The sequence below is a fragment of the Chrysemys picta genome, chromosome 2, assembly GCF_011386835.1.
Source record: "Chrysemys picta bellii isolate R12L10 chromosome 2, ASM1138683v2, whole genome shotgun sequence".
Taxonomy (NCBI): Eukaryota; Metazoa; Chordata; order Testudines; family Emydidae; genus Chrysemys; species Chrysemys picta.
The window spans coordinates 126,834,930-126,856,015 of record NC_088792.1 but is presented as its reverse complement, the minus strand read 5'-3'; the positions used below and the strand labels follow the sequence as shown (position 1 = coordinate 126,856,015).

Below are 21,086 nucleotides of genomic sequence, written 5' to 3'. Positions count from 1 at the left end.
AACTCTGTTTTTCTCCAACAATTGTGTTATTACAACTCTTTTGGTTGTGACATTATTAACATGTCTTATCAGTGTCCAAAATGTTAATTTTTAAAACCATAAAAGGGGATCATAAAACATGTTGCAACTTCTAACAAACTTTTCTCTAAACTATATATACTAAAGAAGTTTCATATCTCATATGGTTTTATTATAATTTACAAGGGGTCTAAAGACAATGTTGCCATGTAATGTTTTTTGGAATAAAACTATAACTAAGCTCAAATTGAATTTTCTACAATATTTTGAAGGAAAAGAAAAATCAAATAAGCTCACAAACGACAATCATTTTTCATTAATTCTCTCACTCCAAAACACAGTTTTTAGGTAACTGTATCAGCCCCACTAAAATGAAGAATCTGGCACAACCTCTACTATGGTGTCACTGCTACTTCACCATATTGCACTGGAAAATTTACTAAAATGGCTGACTTGAAAAACCAACCCCCTAAAACAATATTGTATACATTACATACAACAACAAAACTATGTTAGAAGAACATTATTTAGGCAGCAAAGTTGAAGTATTCAACAATTAAGAAATTCCAGACTGAAGGTTACACAAGAAACCTTAAGTTGGCCCCACCACATGTCCATCCTGTGTACTGAATACGGCGGGGTCCTATGCAAAAAAATAGTATATAATAGTATATAATCACATAATCACTAAATCACACATAATTGTACCATAGAGCATGTGCCCTGCAGGGTGGGGCAGGGTGTCAAGACAAAGAATTAAGGTTAACTGTAGGCAGCTGTATAACCTGGAATTTCCAAATTTTGGAGTGCTTCATTCTGCAATCTAAAATGTTATTTTAATTTCCTATGTTTGGTTTTGCTTTAGAGGAAAAAGCTACAAACAAATTCTACTATGTATAAGTACAAGCTGAGCCCTCCCCACCCCTCCCCCCGCAAATCATGCATCATTAGTAGGGTTAATATTTTGTCTCAGTTGTTTTTAGTAAAAGTCATGGACAGGTCAGGGGCAATAAACAAAAATTCATGGAAGGCCGTGACCTGTCCAAGACTTTCACTAAAAAGAACCGAAGGAAAGGGCTGACTGCAGGGGGAGACTGACAGCCTGAGCCCCACCACAGAGGGGATTGACAGCTCCTGCCTCTGCCGGGGGGGAGGGAAACAGCTTCAACTCCAGCTCCAGTCGCTGGGGTGGGAGGACAGCTCCAGCCTCAGCTGCTCTCAGATCTGGCCCCAGCTGCAGGACGGGGACAGCATCAGTCACTGGTGTGGACAGCTCAGCCGTAGCCACTGAGGGTATGGGGACTATTCCAACCCTTGCGGCTGACAGCTCCAGGCCCAGCCCCAGCCACTAGGGGGATGGGGACAGTTCCAACCCTTGCGGCCGACAGCTCCAGCTCCAGCCCTGGCCCCAGCCACTGGGGGGATGAGGACAGTTCCAGCCCTTGCGGCTGACAGCTCCAGCTCCAGCCCCACCCCAGCTGCTGACAGCTGCGTCCCAAGCTGCGGGGTGGGGACAGCCGCAGCCACTGTGGGGGTCAGGGACAGCTCCGGCCCCAGCCACTGACAGCTCCTCACCCCCATCAGCAGGACAGTGTGCACTGCTGCTGTTGCTCTAGCAGTAGCATCAGCTTGGACTTAAAATGCTTGTATATTTAGGGGTGGGTTTTTTTAGTTTTTTTTACTATTTATTTATTTGCATACTGCCAAAATTACCCTGAGAAACAAACGCAAGAAAGAGGAAATGACATTTTGTAATTGTTCATATATTAGCAATCGTTGAACAGAATTTCCAGGGAGAGAGAAAAGGCACTCAGTAGGCCCCTTCCCAAATATCAAAGGCCTGCTGCAAGCAAAGATCAAAGAAAAGGTCATAAGAATCTCTTATAACGGAAAGCGTTAGGCAAACTAAATAAAGGGGACACTATCAGCTCCTGCTCTAATATATAAATTAAGAATTAACTTATTTGATTTTCTTTCTCATTTGAAGAGAAATGTCTCATAACAGTTACCTGTTCAACTACTATGGCATTTTGTAGCGATGTACTCTCTTGCAGATGGGATACAAATAATCTCATATGGGACATAAAATCCTTGAAAGTAGAAACCTGTATACCGAGAGTAAAGAAATGATAAAATTCAGCAAAAGACGTTTTAGTTAACAGCAATAATCAATAGTCCTTGCAAGGTGGGAAAAATACCAAAGAAACCCACCACAGTAGCATTTAACTTAAAGAAGGGGAAAACTATAATAAAATAAGGAAGCTAGCTAAATAGAAATTAAATGGAATAGGCACAAGAGTGAAATGCCTGCAAACTGCATGGATACTTTTTTAAAACACCATTATAGAGGCTCATACTAAATGTATACCTCAAATTAAAAAAAAAAAAAAACATTAAAGGACCAAAAAAAAGCTACCATGGCTAAACAGAGTAAAAGAGGAGGTTAGAAACAAAAAAGTCATCCTTTGAAAATTGGAAATCAAATCCAATTGAAGAAAACAGAAAGGTGCATAAATTCTGGCAAATCAAATGTAAAAGTACAATTAGGCAGGCTAAAAAAAATGTGAAGAGCAACTATCAAAAGACACAAAAACGAACAGCAAATTTTTTTTAAGTACAAGAGAAGCAGGAAACCTGCCAGTCAGTGGGGCTATGAGACAACTGAGGTTCTAAAGTAGGACTCAAGGAAGACAAGGCGGTTGCAGAGAAGCTAAAGAAATTCTTCGCATTGGTCTTCACTGTAAAAAATGTGAGGGAGATTCCCAAACCTGACCCATTTTTTTTTCAGGAGACAAATTTGAAGAACTATTAAAGACTAAGGTGTTAACAGAGAAGATTTTGGAACAAACTGATAAATTAAACAGTAATAAGTCACCAGGACCAGACGGTATTCATGCAAGAGTTCTGAAGGAACTCAAATATGAAATTGCAGAACTACTAATTCTGTTATGTAACAGGAGAAGAGCTAATGTGATGCCAATTTTTAAAAGTGGCTCCAGAGGCAATCCTGGCAATTATAGGCCAGTAAGCCTGACGTCAGTACCGTGCAAATTGGCTGAAACTATAGTGAAGAACAGAATTATCAGATACATAGATCAGGGTTTCTCAAACAGGGGTCGCCGCTTGTGTAGGGAAAGCCCCTGGCGGGCCGGGCAGGTTTGTTTACCTGCCCCATCCGCAGGTCCAGCCCATCGCGGCTCTCACTGGCCGTAGTTCGCTGCTCCGAGCAAATGGGGGCTGCTGGAAGTGGCGACCAGTAAGTCCCTCGGCCCGTGCCGCTTCCAGCAGCTCCCATTGGCCCGGAGCAGCGATCCAGGAGCTTTCCCTACACAAGCGGCAACCCATCTGAGAAACCCTGACATAGATGAACATGATTTGTTGGGGAAAAGTCAACATGGTTTTTGTAAAGGGAAATGCCTCACCAATCTATTAGAATTCTTTGAGGGGGTCAACAAATCTGTGGACAAGGGTGATCCAGTCGATATATTGTATTTGGAATTTCAGAAAGCCTTTGACAAGATCTCTCACCAAAGGCTCTTAAGCAAAGTAAGCAGTCATGGGATAAGAGGGAAGGTTCTCTTGTGGATCAGTAACTGGTTAAAAGATTAGAGGCAAAAGGGTAGGAATAAATGGTCAGTTTTCACAGTAGAAAGAAGTAAATAGCGGGGTCTCCCACAAGGTCTCCCACATACTGGGACCAGTGCTGTTCACCCTATTCATAAACAATCTGGCAAAAAGGGGTAAACAGTGAGGTGGCCAAGTCTGCAGATGATACAAAATTACTCAAGATAGTTAGTCCAAAGCTGCCTGCAAAAGGTTCTCACAAATCTGAGTCACTGGACAATAAAATGGCAGATAAAATTCAATACTGATAAATGCAAAGTGATGTACATTGGAAAACATAATCCCAACTATACATACAAAATGATGGGGTCTAAATTAGTTGTTAGCAGTCAAGAGAGATCTTTAAGTCTTCTTGGATAGTTCTCTGAAAACATCTGCTCAATGTGCAGGAGAAGTCAAAAAAAGCGAGGAACCATTAGAAAAGGGACAGAAAATAAGACAGAAAATATCATAATACCACTATATAAATCCATGGTATGCTCACACCTTGAATATTGCATGCCGTTCTCCTCACTCCATCTCAAAAAAGATGTATTAGAATTGGAAAAGGTATAAAGAACAGCAACAAAAACGATTAGGGGTATGGAACAGCTTCCATATGAGGAGAGATTAAGAAGACTGGGACTGTTCAGCTTGGAAAAGAAACGACTAACGGGAGGGATATGATTGAGGTCTATATAATCATGAATGGGATGGAAAAAATGAATAAGGAAGTGTTATTTACCCCTTCAAATAACACAAACATACACAAATAACACAAAAACACAAAAAAAGGGTCACCCAAATTAGTAGGCAACAAGTTTAAAGCAAAGAAAAGGAAGTACTTCTTCACACAATGCACAGTCAACCCGTGGAACTTGTTGCCAGGGGATGTTGTGAAGGCCAAAAGTATAACTGGGATCAAAAAAGAATCAAGTACGTTCATGGAGGACAGGTCCATCAGTGACTATTAGTAATACTCTGGGTGTCTCTAACACTCTCACAGCCAGAAGCTGGGACTAGATGACAAGTGATGGATCACTTGTTAATTGCCCTGTTCTGTTCATTCCCTCTGCAGCAACCAGCACCAGCCACTGTTGGAAGAAAGAATATTGAGCTAGATGGACCATTGGTATGACCCAGCCTGGCCACTCTTATATTCAGTGGACCTAATTCTGTTGTGCTACATACCAACCCATTAACTTAACAGTCATTAAAACAATGGAAACTTACAGTATACAAAGCGGAGAGTTGTTTAAACCACAGTATAAATCCTTTGTTACCACAATCTTGCATCGTACTGTGACAGGCTGCAGGGGCAACAACAGCTACCTAGTAAAGAGGTAACTCAGACTTTCCTTTACTATTCCCCTTGCACAGGTGATCAGGGGAAGGGGACAGAAGAATAGCTGTTAGGAAGCTTGGGGGAACAGGCCTTGTCTTCTCCAGCAAGTTTCCCCTATAAAGTGTGGTTGTATGTTTTATTTTTTGTTTTTTTAAGAATGTCCATGTATATGGTAACTAGATAATTAAGCTAAGCCTTGTTAATTAAAAAAGGATTAAACAGATATGTCCCAATACAGAAAAATGTTAATAGCAAGAATAAGAAATTAACTAGACATACGTGTCTTCTATAGTATTTTCTGATTTGTCCACTCATGGTAATCTTGATCACTGCATAGCGCCGTATGCAGTAGACTGTTCTTTTCTCGGGATCTAAGATTTGAGAGACCACTTCCACAAGTTTATCATGAGGAATAGTATCATAAGCCCCAGTGACATCAGCCTGAAATAGGGAGGGAAAAAAAAAGCAATCCCATATTATGCTACTGTAAGTACTCTCATACACATAAGAACAAAGCTAAGGTAAAAGGACAAAATTGCACAGAATGTATTAGGCTGGAGGAGGACTGTTAGGCCAGTTAGTCCAATTCAGTGACAAAAATGAAAGGCTACTCTGTGTTCTCTATGTTGAATAATCCATTCCCTTATTCAGACAAGTGGGTATGCTCAAACGATCAGCTTTAATTGAATTTAAGCTGTTATTATAAGGGGAGTGATAGAGGTTGCTATATTTAGATTGCTTAACACCTATTATTAAAAAAATAGTATCGGACCATGATAATAGAAATTGGCATATTTTGAGTACATAAGGAGCAGAATTAAGTTTTCAAATGAAACATTAAATCAAACATTTCTGAACTTTCCAGTGCTTGACTCTGCATTCTAAATAACTTTATTGTAATCATTTTTGCAGGTGTTTTAAAAATGTTTCTATGCATTATGACCATGAAGATGATCTATCTAATGTCTTCCTGAATTTGCAGACAGACAGCTGCTGTGCAACCTACCACTGTTCATGGCATTGTCAAATAAAGGCAAAGTAAAGTTAAGTGTCAGGTCAGTTTCACTAGCAGTGATGCTGTTTGGAAAAGCAATGAAAAGCACCTGAGGCAAACAACAGAACTATTCACAGGAGAGGACTGCCGAAAATTGAGGTTAGGGAAGCAATAGAGGAGCCTAATCCCACTGGATCGTTCAGAAATGACCCTCACCTTGGGTTATCAATGTACCTAACCATAAGACCTTCAATGCTAAAAGCATGAGCCTCTTCCACTTTAACTCAAGTAGTAACTCCCTTAATTATTTAATCTCTTAAGTGGACCAGCCACTAGGAGAGAGACAAAAACACACATTGGGTTACATTTGTAGCAGCGAGGAGACTATGGGGTGAGCTTGGGTGTTGCACCTCCAGCAGGAAAAGGAGGGTAGGCAGAAGGGGAAGGCTCCAAATTTATCCAAAAGATTTACTAGTTAGAGGCAGACCAAAAACAAACAAAAAAAGCAGCTTTTGAAGTAGGGTCAGGTACAGAAGCTGAGGCTAAGCGGGCTGGGCTTCCCACCAGAATGGTGCTCCTGAACTTCGCCCATCTAAAACCTTCACACATCCAGGTCATCTTTCACATCAGCATTTTGTACTCCACACAGAATTCATATGGCCCATATTTTTCTGTGCCCTCCAAGCAGAAAAACACACACAAAAATCTGCCGGGGGACACACGCTGTGACGTTACACTCCATATTCTTCATAGAAATATTATTATGATATGAATATGGCATAACTAAGTTTTATGCAAGATAGGTCATGTGAGATATAATTGAAAAGGTTATGTTTTGTTGAATGTGTTTATCCAATCTGTATGCATGTATCATTTCTGTATCTGGAGTTAGGGATATTAACTATGTAACAATTACAACTGTGTTTTCACCCGGGAAACGCCCACCAGACAGTAGGCAAAGAGCCTGGATGAGCCATTAAGGAGAACAATAGGACTTTGAAAATGCTTATCTCACTCCTTCCTGAGAAGTTTCCTGGGATGCTGCATTGGCACTGCAGGGTCAGGTGACCCTGGACAATATCTTAACTTGCTGGTACTTTTCCACTGTAGGGGGATGGGGATCAAACAAAGGATTACCGCCTTAGGTAAATCTTTTTTAAGGCTGGGGAGGGGATTAATCTTGACTCTCCTCCATTGCCTGCCCAGGAAGGAAGACTGCTAAAAACACCTGGGAGGGAAAGGCAGGGTTGAGTCCAGGCTGAGACAGGCGTCCAGTCTGTAAAGAGAAATAACTGTAACTCTAAGCTACAGAAACTCTTAAAACAACATTTAAGGTGAGAAATTACATTTGGTTTCTTGAGCGTATTAAGCTTAGTTTGCGTGTTTTGTTTTATTTGCTCGGTAATTTGCTTTGTTCCGTTTGTTATCCCTTATAATCACTTAAAATTTAACTTTTATAGTTAATAAACTTATTTCTTGTTCATTTCAAGACCCGGTTTGTGAAATTCATATCCAGGGTGGGAGAGAGGAGGCAAAAAGTTGTGCATCTCTCTCTCCACCTGGAGGGAGGGGGCAATTTTTATGAGCTTGCGTTGTGCAGATCTTTCTATATTGCGCAAGACAATATTATTTTGGTTTTACACCCCAAAGGAGGTGTGCACGTGAGTGTTGGATAAATCCTTGAGCTGAATCTTTCCACACACAACTGATTTCAGTCTGTGTCTGCAGCTGGGTGTGGCCTTACCTGCGTGTGTACTAGAGAAGGCTTGAGGGCCTGGCACAGCAAGGACAGGGTGAGGAAGCCCAGGCTGGTGGTACGTGAGGATGCAGTGGGACCCCAGTACATCAGGTGGCATCCTGGATGGGGGGTCCAACCCGTCACAAGCACCAATTCCCCAGCAGCCCAGGCAGCACATCTGTTCCAGCGTGCCTGGAGCAGCCTCAGAGACGGGGAGGGAGGCTGGGCATGCGTGCCTGCATGGTTGATCACCATCGGGGGGGCAGGGCTGGGGGTATGTGCGTGCCAACAAACAAGAGAGAGAGAGAGAGAGAGACTCTGTCCCTCTCATTTGCTATTGCAGCTCGCTGGCATGGAAGGGTAGGGCTTTTTATTATGCACAAGGCAGGCTAGAGGCAGAAATGTAGCAGCCTGCCTGTTAGTTAAATCATCTCATTCTCTGAGGCATAACTGTAGCAGCCTGACTGTGTAATAACGTTAAAGTTGCTGTTGATGGTTAATTGTTCTCATTCTTTGAGGCAGAAATATAGCAGCCTGTACTAACATTGTTAATGTTCCTATTGTTAGTTAACTATTCCCATTCTCTGTTAATTCCCCCAGGAGCATAAAACCTGTGAAAGTTTTAAGGCCCCTACATTGCCAGAGTGATGTAAAAGAGCCTTATTATAAATGACAGTAAGGGAATAGTTACTTATGTTCTTCTTATGGAATCCTCAACTAGGAAGATTTATGTTCTTTTTCACTTTTTTCCTGTGCCGAAATGGCACAATGGGGTTAGATTTCAACTCAGGATTTATTTTATTTACTCATTAACAAACAAACAAACAAACAAACGACTTTGAAGGCAAATAGAACATTTACCAAGCAGTTAATAAAATGTCAGGACAATCAGAATCAAGCACTTCCCAAAGTACCCAGCCAGGTCCAGGACAATGATTAGCAAAACTGTATGACTCATGTGTGAAAGTCTGAGCAATTTAAAATGACATTCTACTTTTTTTTTTCCTGTTTGGTGTTCTGTAATATAATTTAAATGAAAATCCAGGATTATAACTGGAATTCAGGGTATTAGTTACCAAGTATTTGTAACTTAACTTTCATGTGTTTAGGAAATGCTGAATAGTTATTGTGACATTTTTCTGTATTGTAGTTTAAATAAATTACCAAAACAACTGAAACGGCTGTGATTATATTGTATTATTTTGACAAATAAAATATGCAGAATTTTGCAAAATTTTGAATTTTTTGGCATAGAATCCCCCCCGGGAGTAATTTTGCTTACAGAGATACTCTTCTGACTCAAAACCCATCTGGCAAGTCTTCCCAAGCCCTGAACTTACATTTTAAAGAAAATAAAATCCCAACCAACACACCCAAACCTGCTCATATACACTTATACAAAAAGTGCTAGAAGCTATTAAACAAGTACATACATGATCCATAATAGTTTGACTACTACCTGATTCAAATATTCTAGAAGAGAAATGAAACCCTCCCCTCACTGGGAAAGAATCAGCCTTATGCAAACAGAAAAATCCAGTGAAAGCAGCTCCCTGTGCTGCATTAAGAACATCAGCTGTTGCTGAAAAACAATTGTACACTCAGCTCATGGCTAGTAGAAAAGCTTACTTTTAAGAAAAAAGTGGTCCTAAATAATATTAAAAAAATAATAAAAGCCTTCATTATTTCAACAAGATCAGTTTGAACAATGGAGAAAAAAAATAATGGAAACATACCTTCACATAGTAGAAACGAGGTATTTTATCATTTGATTCAAGAACTTCAGAAACAAACTTCCTCCATATTTTATATATATCATCTTTCCCAAACACTGAGGAGCCTAGAAGACTGGTGTTTTCGGTTCGTTCATAATTCAGAACACTAAATAGATTTTTAAGTTGAGTGTTGAAATAATGAACCTATGGGAAACCAAAAGCCAAAAACTTAAAATATTATATTTCACGTTCAGTATATAGATTTTACTTACAAAAAAATGAGCATCCAGGGCTCTCTAATAATTACTGAAATCACAGAGTGTTAAAAAAAGGCAAATAGACAAAACTGACTCATATCTTTACTATATTTTCTCTAGTAAGCTGCACTACACAAAAAGCCTCAATAAATGCTTTAATGGTCATTGTTACAGAAACCACCTCAAAGCTTTTATTCCTGTTGCAAACAATTTTACATTACATAACTATCCTGCAGCCAATCAGAGCTGTACACAACTCCCTCTGAAACCAACAAATGACATCCAAGAGTTGTCAGAGCTGGCTGCTCAAGATGCTGAAGACCACAAAATTGCCCCCTCAGGATTCCCAGCTCTTGCCTGTCTCAGAGTTTGGGGATTAGGAATCGTCCCAAATTTGTACACAGATTGCAGAATTCTCACCCTCTCAAAGTTATATGTTAATCATGACAAAGGTGTACAGAAATTTGTAATTTCCGAATTTTTTTGGTGTTTCGGAGCATGTTTTTACACTGAAAAATCAATTATAGATTTCAATAAAAAGCTGTGAAAATCAAGCAGATTAGATTTTATTTCTTTAGTATAACAATTCTACTGTGTCTGATTTTACTTTAATGGTTTACATAATAAGATTAGTAATTATTTTTAACAAAATTACTGGCTAATTTACTTCTCCAACTTTTTTTTTTTAAAGTGTCCTTGGTTAATGGTGAAAGTCACACTCTGTCATTAATCACATCTAGACAATGACCACAAAAGCCCCACATTTAAAAAAAATAGTTTGCACCTGCAAAATCTGCTCCTTAAATTGTACTGCTGGTGTAAAACTAGGTACCTGCACCTCAAGTTACCCCATTATAGGTAGAGAAAAGCTACAAATTACACACAGAAAAGGGATACCGGGTCACATACTTCTTGTACAGAATAGGTTGCATGGCTGCTACTAGCAGATCAGGCACCTGTATCAGATATAGACAGACTACAGAGATTACTTCTCAGAGACACTTATCAGATGTGTTCACTATAAGATTCTTTAATGCTCTGCCAAGTATGCTAAGGTTAGTTTAAGTAAGGCATTTTTATGTGGTTGACCACTATAATACAGTTTAGCATTCCATTACCTCTCACTCTTTAAAGTTCTACATTCCTACCATTTACAAATATACACTGTGACAGACCCAGACCAGTGGGGTACAGGAGTCTGGTAGAGGGCAAATATACTGGTCACTGGATGAGTAGTTTTCTGTTCCCTGAGAGACCAGAGAAAGGGGCTGCACTAGAGTAATCAGGAACCTGCTAGAACCAGTTAAGGCAGGCAGGCTAATTAGGACACCTGGAGCCAATTAAGAAGAAGCTGCTAGAATCAATTAAGGCAGGCTAATCAGGGCACCTGGGTTTTAAAAGGAGCTCACTTCAGTTTGTGGTGTGAGGAGCTGGGAGCAAGAAGCTGAGAGGGAGAGCTGAGGAGCACAAGTGTTATCAGACACCAGGAGGAAGGTCCTGTGGTGAGAATAAGGAAGGTGTTTGGAGGAGGCCATGGGGAAGTAGCCCAGGGAGTTGTAGCTGTCATGCAGCTGTTACAGGAGGCACTATAGACAGCTGCAGTCCACAGGACCCTGGGCTGGAACCCGGAGTAGAGGGCAGGCTCAGGTTCCTCCCAATTGACCTGGACTGTGGGTTCTTCCAGAGGGGAAGGTCTCTGGGCTGTTCCCCAACCCACATGGTGAATCTCTGAGGCAAGAAAATCTGCCAATAAGTGCAGGACCCACCAAGATAGAGGAGGAACTTTGTCACAACACTATCTTTGAACTTCAGTAAGTATCAGTCTGTTAAGTGTCTCTGAATCATACTGGTTTTCTAATTACATGGCCTGAACGCATAATGGCTTAGTCATTTGACTGTCCATTAGTTGCAACAACTGGCTATGGTCAGTTTGGAATCCTTGAGTCTTCTTATTCTGCATCCACCATCTATAGAGTCTGCTCTGTTGATTATTCCTCCTGAGGAACAAACTGAAGTTGTCAATGGTTTCTCTTGAACTCTCCACTGTCAGTTGTGATCACATATGATCTGGGCCTGAATTATTTTTCTTTACAAAGCTGGAGTTGTCCAACCTCCTTATCTGTCCAATTTGTATGGTTCAGCATTGTCTGCTAAGCTATTTTTTACAGTATCTCCTTTCAAATGTCCAATAACATCAAATCCTCTGAATTCTTCCTCCTTTCTTACTTGGCCCATCATGGCTGCCATGCTGTGGCTGAGAAGGTCTTTGATCACATGTACTCTGAATGCAAAGCTTTTGTCTTTGTATGTTGTTTTTGTGGTGAACTGGCCCATAAAGTTCAGAATACCTCCAGGGCTAGTCAGAGCTGTTGGAGGTGACTTTGCCTCTTGGCGGCATTTAAGGCAATTTGTAAGCCCCTTCTGAGATGACTACAAGAAGTCGATAGTCTTATCATAAATATTCAATTTCAGTCTCCAAGCAAATTTTGTGTAGTCATAAGTGATAGACCCCATAGTTTTAATGACTTTTAGCCATCCTGCTGTTTAGAGATTCTAAGCTAGTTTCAGGTTTTTCAAGTTGCTCCTGCCTTTTCTTCTGCTGTTTGAAGAGTTCAGACTGCTTTGCTTTCTGTATAGCTGTGGATAGGATTAAGTATGCCTTCAATAGCAGCTGCTGTGAAAAAAATTTATCTGTTAACCCAATAACCAGCCTATCTGATATTTTCATGTTTTCAAATTCCAAAAATCTCAGTTTTCAGCCATTCAACATTTCCCCCTGGTTCTTGAATTCGCTGTTGAAAACATGGTCTTTCATAAACTACATTTCTCAGAGGTTATAATGTATGCATCAAACATAGCCAGAACCATTTCAGTCTCTTTTGTGAGTGTATTCAGTAAAGTCAAAGGATTTAAATAAATGCTCTGCTTCTTGCCCATATCATAAATCAAAGATGATACCTGTTACCTTGTTTGCAATGCAAAATCTTGCAAAATACTGCTTCCGGTCTACCCACTGTGAAAGTCTGTCACAGCTGAAGTGCTCTGGGTCACTGAAGAGTGGCATGTTGATGAGATCCTGCAACCTTTGTTCCTTTTGTATCTGTTCTCTTTTGGCACTAGTTGACTAGGTTGCAGGTCTGCTAGTAGCAGTTCAGGCTTCAGTATCAGATATAGACTGACTACAGAGCTTACTTCTCAAAGATTTACACCAGATGTGTTCACTATAAGATCCTTTCATGCTCTGCTACGTATGGCTAAGGTTAGCTTAAATAACAATTTTACACATAGCAGTTTAACATTCTGTTACATACTGTCCTCAATCCTAGGAGGAAAAAAATCTGCACACACACACCCCTAAGTTTTTAAATAGGTTTGTTAAAAAAATTAAGCTTGTTGAAAATTTTCAAAATATTTGATCAACTTGAGAGAGCCAAAGATTTTTTGAAAATTCAAAATGTTCTCCTGCAATTTGGTCTATTGCTGCACAAGCCAAGTTCTGTACTGGAGAACCATCAGAAAACAGGGTGGATGACAGATCTAATCCACTTTGGTGAACCTACCTGAAAATCTTAAAGACTCAGATGGGATCTTTGAAAAGACTATTAACTTGCCCAAAGGACTCAGATCTATTAAGAGAGACCTTCACAGAACTTTAAAAATCTGTTTCTTTTCTGACATTGCAATTGGAGTATGCAATTGCGGGAAAAGTGTCCTGATTCAAATGAAAAGATCACCTTGACCTTCAAAAGGAGTCAGTATAGTTCCACATGATAAAATTCCTATTTCATTTGTGCCTTTTTAAAAAGAAATTAGGGAAAACATAGCATAAAAAGCTACATCAAAAGAAAGCTAAGGTTGCAAAGTTGAGCACTCAAGAGCTAAGAACTGCCTGGCCAATGTTAATTCAACCTGCTTGAACATATGTAATGAGTATCTAATTACATGATCGCATACTTTTTTTTCATGGGCCCCCTGATCCTTTCACAGCATAGGATGGACCTGCTGGGGGGATGAATCAGGGCCACGTAGTGAATGGGGCTGGTGTCTATAGGGCTCTGGCCCCATTTGTTTCTGAAGTTGGAAAGTGTGCAGTAAATAAGGCAGGAGATTTGCAGGAAAAGAAATGATGGTCTTGTGGTTTAGGAAGTTGAATGACACCCTGGGGAAACTAATTCTATCCCTGCTTCTGCCCAAAGAATTCTTGTACATTGCTGGACAAGTCACTTAAAACAATTAATGGCCATTTATGAAAATTTTGAATCCCTCATTTCATGGGTGCCCAATCTGAGGCACAAAATGCCAGATTTGCAGAAATGCTGAGTATTCACAACAGCAACTGAAGTCAATTGGAGCTGTATTTGGAACATATAAAGTATGATAAAAATGTTAAATATTCTGAAGATTAGGCCCTAGGAACATCAATTTGGGAATCCCAAATTACTTCAACAATTTTGGTCTTGATATTCTTCTGTGCCTTAGTTCCCCCATCTGTAAACTGGGAGTAGCCTTTCATTTTACCCAGGTATTGTGAATATTTGTGAAGCACTCTGATTCTATGATGAGAGCATCACAGAAAAACCCATAAGGAAATTATTAATTTAGAGTTTTTCACTGCAGGGTTTGGACTGTTTGTCCAGTATATGGTCCCATCCTCTATTTACTGCAATGAGTATTAAAATAAATGTTGAATAACTGTTCATTCAGTTAACACTAGTAAAACTATACTCTGAATGAATCCAGTGTGAGGGAAAGGGGAGGGTGCGTGGGGGGATTTGTATGTGATCTTGTAATTAAAAAGATGGTCATAATGCATATGCACGGGGGGCCCAAAATAGAGTTGCATGGCATTTCCTGACTTGAGTGCCTGAGTTTGCAATCTTATTTTAAAATTTATTCTATTTATACATAATAATATAAACAACTATCCACAACCCTCTTGGATATTAGTTACAATGTGACAAAAAAGAACATAGGCAAATTCAGAACACAGTGACCTTCTTGTCTCTGTTTTTCCTGTTCAATGTTTTTGCTCCAAAAACACTATTCACTTTTACTATAGGTCGCAACCCATTTGGTTTAGGGATGAACCGAAGTTTTGATGCCATAGGAACATATTTCTTCTGCTGTACTTTTTCAATTTCCTCTGCAGATAATGCACGAAGATGCACTTTGGCAAAATGGTTTCTAAAATAAAAACGGACATTAAGTTTAAAGCGACTTAAATACAATAAAAAGAACAGGAGTACTTGTGGCACCTTAGAGACTAACAAATTTATTAGAGCATAAGCTTTCGTGGACTACAGCCCACTTCTTTGGATGCAGACTAACACGGCTGCTACTCTGAAACCTGTCATTAAATACAATAAGTTGCATATATTTTATCTTCCGAGTGAAGTATTCAGTTTCAGGAAATAATCACATATTCAATTATCTGTGTGGAAACTATTTTACCAAAGGAAACAGATTATGCTAAAAGCATTATTCAGAATAGAATTAAAGTTCCTGTCCACACAACCAGTAAGGCTGTTGGAACTTGTGGTGAGAGAGACCTTTGCTTTGAATTCACTCAGCTTGTTAAGTTAGGTGTTAGTTGCGTTTTATCTTTTAGCTTTATCTTCTAGTTCTTGGTAATCAGTTCTGATTTTTATGCCTCATGACTTGTAATCACTTGAAATCTCTCCTTCTGTAGTTAATAGATGTTTTATCTAAACCAGTATGTTTGGATTGAAGTGTTTGGGAAACTTCATTTGGAATAACAGGATTAGTGCACATTTTCTATTAATAAAATGACTGACTTTATATGAGCTTATATTGTCCAGGAGGGTGCTGGGCAGTACAAGCTGCACATTTCTGGAGGGAAGTCTGGGAATGGGAGTTTGCTCATGTCGGCTGGCTATAGCACTCTTACAATATAGCTGGGAGTGATTTACACGCTGGAGGCTGTGTGTAATCAGACCAGGAGTGGTTGTTCTCACAACAAAGCAGTGTAAAAGGCACTCCAGCTTGGAGAATTGAGGGGGGGCAGTTGTCCATGAGTCCAGATTGGGTAGTGTCACACACAGGCATAAGGACCCACCTGCATGGATCAGATTTTAGGATGGGGCCACAGGGTGCAGAGTCCCATTCAAGTAAATGGGTCTGTATGCAGGGGTCCACTTCCATGGATCACACTGCAGTGTTGCTAGTGTTTTATTTTTTTTATTTTTTGGTAAATAAAACTGCCTAGTCTTTCTGTACAGATTTTCTTTTTTAAAATCAAAGTTGAAAACATTGTTAGTATTAACTAAATAACATTAAATATTGAACTTGTTAGATGCTATTAAATATAAAATAAATTAATCTTTTGTAATGTATTAAGTGTAAAAGCCTGTGTTTGTGCACATGAAGGTTGCTAGTTTGAACCCAAGATATGATATGCCAAACAATGCTCATTATTATACAATATTTGTGTTTTGCCCAGAAGATGCAACAACCGTGGACCTGTTGTGATAATTAGGCCAAATTTATAGGCCCAATTGTGAACTCAAGTTGTGAAGCGGAAGTTAATGGAATGTTGCAATAATCTAACAACAAGTGTTGATATGAAAAGGTGTAAAAAAGCAAGACTGAATTAGTCCAAACAAAAAGGCCTACTGATATATCTCAAGGGCTCTTACGATCATGCCTGGTCAACAAGAAAAGCATGAAACTGGACCCAAATTGGTGTGTTAAAAACTAAGCCTAGTTGGTGGACAATGATTTAGTTGGGGATTGGTCCTGCTTTGAGCAGGGGGTTGGACTAGATGACCTCCTGAGGTTTCTTCCAACCCTGATATTCTATGAAAATAAGCAGATGGACTATTATGCCCATCACTTCCTTTTGGGGTTCTTTAAAAAGACTTTGGGAGGAAAATACAGACTAATGGACAGAGGCTACTGGTGATGCTAGCAGGTAAGGAGAGAACTTCACCATCATGGTTGCTATCTCATCTCTTGGGAACCTGGGCCTTCATTATCCTGATCCTGAGAGATATTCTATTAGACCAAGCCAGAGAGAGGGACCCAGCATCACCACCTTTAACTTCTCTGGCTGAAACCCAGCCACCACCTGCAACATGAGACTCTCTCGCCTTTTCCTTCCAACATCCCCTGGCCCCCATGTCCTTTTCCTTCCCTACCTTATTTAACCTCTTTCCTAACCCCCTTTTTTTTCTATCTAATAAGAATCGGTCTTAGCCAGCCAAGACTGCATATTTTGGAACACTGCAATAAGCCTGTGACCAGAAACAGAACAACTAAAACAATGTCCTAATCAGCAATGCTGGTACAAGTTTGACAGGTCTTAGGGGAGCTGATAAGCCCATGTGCTTTGCCTATGTTTTTCTAACAGTAAGGCTGCAAGTACAAGTCAACATCCGAGACAAACACTGCATTTTCTAGCTTTGCTGTTCTCTTGTCTCACCTTTTGTGTGTGTTTGTCTTGTTTTGTCTTCTTAGGAAATGGGATCAGACTTTAACAGCAGCAGCAACAGTGACAGTTCCAGCCCATCTGAACTAACTTTTTTTCCCCAAAAAGGAGTTACAACCTTTGGCTAGGCCATCAAACTAGGGGGTTTCTTTCTAAAAACATTCTTCAGCGGGGGGGGACAGCTCAGTGGTTTGAGCACTGGCCTGCTAAACCCAGGGTTGTGAGCTCAATCCTTGAGGGAGCCAGTAAGGGATTTGGGGCAAAAATCTGTCTGGGGATTGGACTAGATGACCTCCTGAGGTCCCTTCGGGGGGGGGGGGGGATTGGGAACAAGGGATGGTGTTAAAATGAAAGCCTTAATATTTTGTATTTCAGATACTACATTGTTTTTTCACTTTTGTATCTTTAATAAAAAGTGTGTGTTTGCCATGGTATTAAGCAGACTGAGCTCTCTGTATACCAAACCCCAAACTTTGTTTAAAACTGTTTAATGTTGGACAGTGACTGGATTATGTTAACATATACTCCATATACATTAATACAATAGGCCTCATTGGGTCAGGTATTGTACCAACACATATGAAGAGACTGTAGTTGTCCCAAAGACCTTATCAGTGTTAACTTGGCCAAATTGTACATACAATACACTAAATCTATTTAGTTAGTAGTCTATAAGAACTAAACTAAAGTTACCATATGTATACAATGTATTTGAATGAACATTGTCATTAGATCTTAAACTTTTGCATTTCCTCACCTTTCGGGTTCAAAATTGCAAATTTAAATACTGCATTATCAAAGAACTTGAATGTATGAAACTATTTTTAAAAGATAAAAACAATATTGAGTTCTAGAATTACATTGTTTAAAAGCAAAAGCTACAGCATTTCCTATTGCATGACATTATTAAAGGTGAAAAACCTAGCTGTGATACTATGTAATGCCACAATCCAATACTATAGAATTTTTTTTTTTTAAACTGAACATTCATTAAATGAATTCAGTAGCTTTTTAACATTGTCTTCCCAATCTGACTGAGACTTTGCCACTATCCATGTGTAACATTTTATTTTTTTAGTTCTGAAGTTCATTTGTTTGAGTTACCCAGGAGAAAGACATTTGTTTTAATATAAACAGATTAAATACTTCTCTCATCCCCATACCCCACTTGGAGAACTCAAATCGTTGAAGGGATTTTAATCAGTTTTCCCACACAACTGTCACAGCATAAACATCTTAATCTCAAAATGAGTTAAGAAATTGAGTGAATGAAAATGGGATGGAGGGGCAAAGTTTTAACCTTAACTACTGTAAAATGTAAGGTTTCCATATTTCATAAATGGTAGACTATTATTAGAAATACCTCATTCCAATGTTCTGTAACTTGCTCCAAATTAGTTTTCGGTAGAAGAAAAGCATGTTCTTCTGGAACATGGTCTCCGTGATGTAGAAAAATGATCTGAGTAGCTGTACAATATAGGTATCCATAAGCCAGTATAGGAACTTGGCCAAAATTTCTTCACGGTAATGGTGTTCCAAAGCAGGAACAAAATGATCACCTACAATAAGCAGAATTCAATTATATTCAGAATCTGTCATTCACATTTCTAAAAGCCAACATGCACGCACAGTATTTTTTAGGCTGAGGTTGGAAAAGGGAGATCGAGAAACTGCCAAACAATTTTACAATAACTGGTCCTCCAAGTAGCCTAAGGCCCCCCCCCCCTTTTTTTTTTTATTTATTTATTAGGTAGGCAGACTTTAAGCATGGCCCATGTTAAGTATAAAGATAAAAAGAATAGTGTGTAGTTGCAAAATGCTTCATAGGAAACCAATATAAGTGTTGAAATGGAACCATTCAAATCAGCGATAAATTTAGTAGCCCAAAGGAGAAATAATTATATCTAGCTTACTTTCCCCACTCTCTAGCCCTTGGCATGGAGAGAAAACTCTTGCATGCACAGTGGCAAGATAGTGTGAGGGAAAAGATGAAACTGGCCCTAAAGTATTACAAAAGAAGAGATGCGAGCTATTAGTTCATGGACTGTTTTATAAGCAAATGATGAAAATTTTGAACCAGATTCTGAAATTAATGGGGGAGCTAGTGGGGCTAACTGAGGAAAAGTGCAATACTTGTGCTTCCTAATAAACTTCTACACAGATTAATTGCAGAGGTGGATTTTGTTCAAGTGGACATCATAAATTAAAAACGTAATGGCTGTAGTCTGGATTTCAGTTGCAGTTATCTTTGGTTTGTCAAACATTGTACTAAAAATATTCTGATGGCCCAATAAAGTGAGATCACCTCAGATCACTGTCATATTCAAACTGGATGGTATCTTTTTTGGTAGTCATGCAATGGAAGCAATAAAAATACTGCCCTACAATGCAGGATTTATGATGCTCTGCCAGAAATATTTTCAAATTAAATGCAAAATCAACATTAAACAAAACATGCTAACACGACAACTAAAATAAATCAAGAAGTGAAAAGGTTATGATTCCTATAGACATGTTAACTCAGCCATATCTCACATGGGTGGTAATTTTGATTCCTGTTAAACATATTTCCAAACAAAACATTTCATAAGAGAGTTACAGTTGAAACTCGTTTACCCCATCTGTAAAATGGGGATACAAGTATATCCTTGTCCCCAACCCTTTATATATCTCGCCTGAAAGCTCTTTAGGGCAGGGACTCTATACAGCACCTAGTACACAAAAGGGCCTCAATCTTGGTGGAAATCTGCCATAATTTAAATAAATAAAATAAAGTGTGTTTCAATGGATGTCAGGTAACATCACCGAAAAAAACACACTAAACATTTGAAAAACTCTGAAAATGAAATTCTAGCATCCAGGCAATAAAATAAACATATGAAAGTAACAGATTTGGAAGTTCTTTGCAACAGCTAGTTAATTTTCTACATATGGGACAACAGATGTAAATCTCTCACCATTATGGAATCAGTCTTTAGAGAAGGGATGGAGGACAGGAAAAAAGATGCTACTACTCACAGAGAAAAAAGGTTCCGATCCACCAAACTGCAAAGCATGCTTAAATGTTAAGCATATACTTAAGAGTTTTGCAGGATCAGGGCCAAAAACCAAGATCCTACTGGAGTTTCTAGGGAGGATATTCTCTGAAATACAGTGAGTCAAAAAGATATTAGCTGAAATTTAAGAATTTGGGACACTAAAAATCTGTATCCAGATATTTTGAAAATGCATTTTCTGATGCACCCAAAATTACTAACCAAAATATTTGTGTTATGGTTGGACACAGCATAACAAGTATCAAGAAGTTTGGTTTTCACCAAGTTGAAAGGGACTGAAAATAAGCTTTATAGTTGGAGGTTTTTTCTTCTCATTTCATACCTGATGACAAATTGAAAAAGCTACTTGGCTTTTAATATTGAATTATAATTGACAAGAAGTACCATGTGACCTAAGAATAACCAATACATCCTACAAAAGAACTGATTAAAGTTTCTATAATTATAAATGTCAAAAGGCCTAATACCCCCCACCTTAGGTTCTTCTGTAGTATGGGGTGTTAAAGGGGCTGAAAGCTCAGGCTACCTCTACACTATATACCACTGGCAGCAGCATTTACCGTACATATAGCTACACACCACAGTGAAAAGCACACCATTACCACTTTACGCTGCAGCGTGAAAGGCTCCAGCAGGAGGCAGGAGGACACTGCTGCTAAAAACGGTGGCGTAGACAGGGAGGCATGACTTGGGCAAGTAGAGAGCCACGTCGGGTATGTATTAGAGTACATACACACACTCTTCAAGCATCTCTTTACTCTCCTAAGCTGTGCCTCACAGTCTACACTGCTATTTATACCCATGCTAGGGGTCTACACATGTATGTACGTTACATGCTGCTGAAAGAAGCATGCAGTGTGGATGCACTTTTAATCTTTAATACGTTAACCCTCACTTGTGAGGGAGGGAAAAG

General features: G+C 39.3%; 1 protein-coding gene across 24 annotated transcripts in view; it reads right to left on the bottom strand.

The window, feature by feature from the left end:
* The window catches only part of TERT (telomerase reverse transcriptase), a 134,034-nt gene that overhangs the window by 104,355 nt on the left and 8,593 nt on the right, over positions 1-21,086 (bottom strand). For 23 of the 24 annotated variants that reach the window (XR_010598506.1, XR_010598505.1, XR_010598504.1 and 20 more), the window contains exons 3-7: positions 18,481-18,676; positions 14,665-14,854; positions 9,435-9,617; positions 5,246-5,407; positions 2,028-2,123 (exon numbers count right to left, since the gene is read on the bottom strand). Coding sequence is in view for 11 of the 24 variants with exons in the window: in XM_024110237.3 (XP_023966005.1) it covers positions 2,028-2,123; positions 5,246-5,407; positions 9,435-9,617; positions 14,665-14,854; positions 18,481-18,676 (827 nt within the window). In the remaining 13 variants the exon portion in view is untranslated. The remainder of the gene's footprint in view (positions 1-2,027; positions 2,124-5,245; positions 5,408-9,434; positions 9,618-14,664; positions 14,855-18,480; positions 18,677-21,086) is intronic. The other variant, XM_042841466.2, reaches the window with a different exon arrangement.